We start from the raw sequence: 2,856 nt of genomic DNA, 5'->3' as shown, positions 1-2,856 counted from the left end.
TTACACTGTTCTGATCCATCAGAAAGGCAAAAACTTAGTTATCAACATCCTGGTACCATTCGATAGGTAATTAAAAATTGCATTTCCAGGTAAGCTGAAAAATATGGGGTTGCATTTAAATTAATCAAGTTGGAGCCACTTAAAGTTCTTATTTGATTAGTTTAAATTTGTGGACACCCTGTATAAAATGGTAAGTTTATTATCATTGGCGTATAAAATATGATTTCTTGTTACACCAAACTACGAATTACGTTAACATAACTTAAATAATTCTAAAGTGTTTGACACATGAGAATAATATTATACTTTGATAAAATTCGAATTATTTAAAAAACCTTTAGATTTAGACAGTATAAATCTTAGTAAAACAAACACTTATTTTGCTCAGAGAATCCAAAAATGCAATAATATATAGGGTATTTCAGTTAGAAAAACAAAACTTTGATACTTTTAGGGCTTTTGGGACAGTCTGTACATTACAAAAATATTTTTAAAATGTGCACCCGATAGGCGTTAGTGGATTCATCAAATAATATTTTGCAAAAACAAACGGGCCAGCCGCAAACGTCCGCGCCGTGTAGCGTGCATAACCCTGTAGATGTTAGGAAAAGCTGCAAAATTTGAATCAATCAAATAAGTGTTGTGTTTTTTTCGTGACCGTTAATAGGAGTTTTTTAATCAAAAAGTCGTTGATGGCCGTTTGATTTACCTAATCCGTAACCATACGTCCTCCTCGCCCTGATTGTCGACGGTCACTTTCAATTTGATGCTCTCCTTGCAGACGTAAGCGCAGCGTTCCAACACCGACTTCAATGAGACGGTGCCGCGCTTGCAGCACCAGCAGCATGTGGAGCGGCGCTTCTCCAACACAATGGGTTTCTACGGCAGATCCGGGATGAAATCGGTAAGTCCTCTAACTGTTCGGCTCGCTTACCAAATAGTGTTCGTCCATGCAATCGATATGCGGCCCAATGATCGTGAAGTATTTCATCCCTTGTGGCGGACTGGCGTACGGTATGTCGATGATCACTTTGAAAAAGTAGCGGATTTGCCCCACGCGGCTCTCGAACGAACAGGGTAAGGCGGATTCGGGAAGATCGAAGCTGCAATCAAACCGCGATGATTGGCCGAATTGCATTGTGCTCGAGTGCTGTTTACCTGAATGGGAATTTGTGCACCCCTCTGGGGATAATCGACTTTTTGCCGATCGCGTGTTTTTCGCCCCAGATCGTTTGTCGTTGATCGATGAAGTACTGGTCCTCTTTCACCTGCGTTGAGATGCGTCCAATTTCGATTGAAAACCGGTCGTTGATGCAAACAGTGCGGTCCCAAGCCGGGTTGTCCAGGCGACGCGTTTGTTTACGTGCGGTTTGCCGTGGCGCCAACTGGGCCGAGACTGTTTGCACCATGTTTTTAACCACTCAGACTTACCGTGCGTCTGTCGCCGGAAAGCATCACTTTCCATTCGGTGTGGGCTTTTCCACGCAGGGCCACCCTGATACCTCCGGATCAAATGCCTTTGAGTTAGTTAGTTCGTTGAATTTGGGGGATTTTTCGTTTTTCTCGTGCAGATATACTCACTTTTCATTTGGAAGTTCTCAATTGTGTCCAGGATGACTTTTCCGCACACGGTTTCCCCTGCATAGTACTGCTCTTTATCCAGCTGGATGTCGAATTCGCGAATATAGTCCATTATTTATTGCTCAGAGAGGGCAGCTGCTCACACGGACTATGCAGACGTTCCTAGATGGGAAAACTGCGATAAATTCGCCTGTTTTTCTATTGCACTCTGGTAGCACTGGGCTAGTTAATTAGTGAATGGGGGAAATGTCCATGGAATAAATATTTAGACATCGGAATCCAGTCCTGAAATAAACCGCGCTCGTTCCGTAGGAAAATAAACGCCACGCCAATAAATTAGCGATTGGCCTAACCAGGAAATTTTGCTCCACTTTACTGCTTTTTAATAACTTTGTTGTGGATACATATTCTTTCTGATTTAAACGATTACCTAATTTGCCTGGATCTTTCGCCCGATAAACACGAAAGTTTAGCATCACGAGCCCAGCAACGCCTCACAGTGCTTCGAAACGCCTTTTTCCCAGCTTCCCAACAACACCTTCACACACTACGTGATTCCTACTCCCACACATGTTCGATAACGTCCACCAGGCGAAAATCACAACAGTGCGCTTATCTGGATCGTCGCTAATCCAGATTCTTGTCGTCTCGCTCGCTGACCAAACTGGAAAAATGGGGTCGATTTTTTCGCATTCTCCGCAAAACTCCAATTAACACCGATTCGAAATTAAGTTATCTCTGCTGCAAAAACAGCTGAGTTTTTGCGCGCCTATTGATCCAGGCACAAACGCATGTCTTGGCGGCACCGCACAGGGTGATTGAATTTGCGGCTGATTTTCCCGGCTTTTCTTACCATTCAAAAGTCAGACAAACATTTCGAGTTTTACTCATCGTTAGGGTCCCTGGTTTATGAAAACTGGTGTCAAGTTTAGCGGGTTTGGGACGGTGAACAGAAACTCTTTATTTTCTTGAAAAGGCCTACGTTTCGACTATATATTTAGTCTTCCTCAGGGCTATTCAACATTAAAGGGCTTCATGTCAAGACAATGATCACATATCCACAAAAAACACGAATTCTGGTTGATAACGCACATAAATACGTTTTTCACGGGCAGACAAACTGGCGATTTCACTGGCAGCACATATTGAATTTTTGCCGATATTGAATTTTCGAACATTTGTTATAAATAATTTTCCTTTGTTTTATGTTATTGTTGATATGTTATTTAACCTTTTAATAAAAAAACTCCAAATGATGCACAGAACCATTATTTG

General features: G+C 42.1%; 1 protein-coding gene across 2 annotated transcripts in view; it reads right to left on the bottom strand.

The window, feature by feature from the left end:
• Positions 1-2,318, bottom strand: part of LOC109540095 (arrestin domain-containing protein 3) — a 5,640-nt gene extending 3,322 nt beyond the window's left edge. The window contains exons 1-6 of one of the 2 annotated variants that reach the window (XM_019908292.2): positions 2,012-2,318; positions 1,582-1,743; positions 1,432-1,502; positions 1,159-1,268; positions 935-1,103; positions 710-879 (exon numbers count right to left, since the gene is read on the bottom strand). In XM_019908292.2, the coding sequence (XP_019763851.2) occupies positions 710-879; positions 935-1,103; positions 1,159-1,268; positions 1,432-1,502; positions 1,582-1,693 (632 nt within the window). In that variant the 5' untranslated portion in view covers positions 1,694-1,743; positions 2,012-2,318. Of the gene's footprint in view, positions 1-709; positions 880-934; positions 1,104-1,158; positions 1,269-1,431; positions 1,503-1,581; positions 1,744-2,011 lie in introns of those variants that run through there. The other variant, XM_048665837.1, reaches the window with a different exon arrangement.
• Positions 2,319-2,856: the final 538 nt, after the last annotated feature.

The sequence above is a fragment of the Dendroctonus ponderosae genome, unplaced genomic scaffold, assembly GCF_020466585.1.
Source record: "Dendroctonus ponderosae isolate FM_Combo_2020 unplaced genomic scaffold, Dpon_F_20191213v2 Dpon_F_20191213_4, whole genome shotgun sequence".
NCBI classification, from domain to species: domain Eukaryota; kingdom Metazoa; phylum Arthropoda; class Insecta; order Coleoptera; family Curculionidae; genus Dendroctonus; species Dendroctonus ponderosae.
This window is presented reverse-complemented; position numbering and strand designations above follow the sequence as displayed.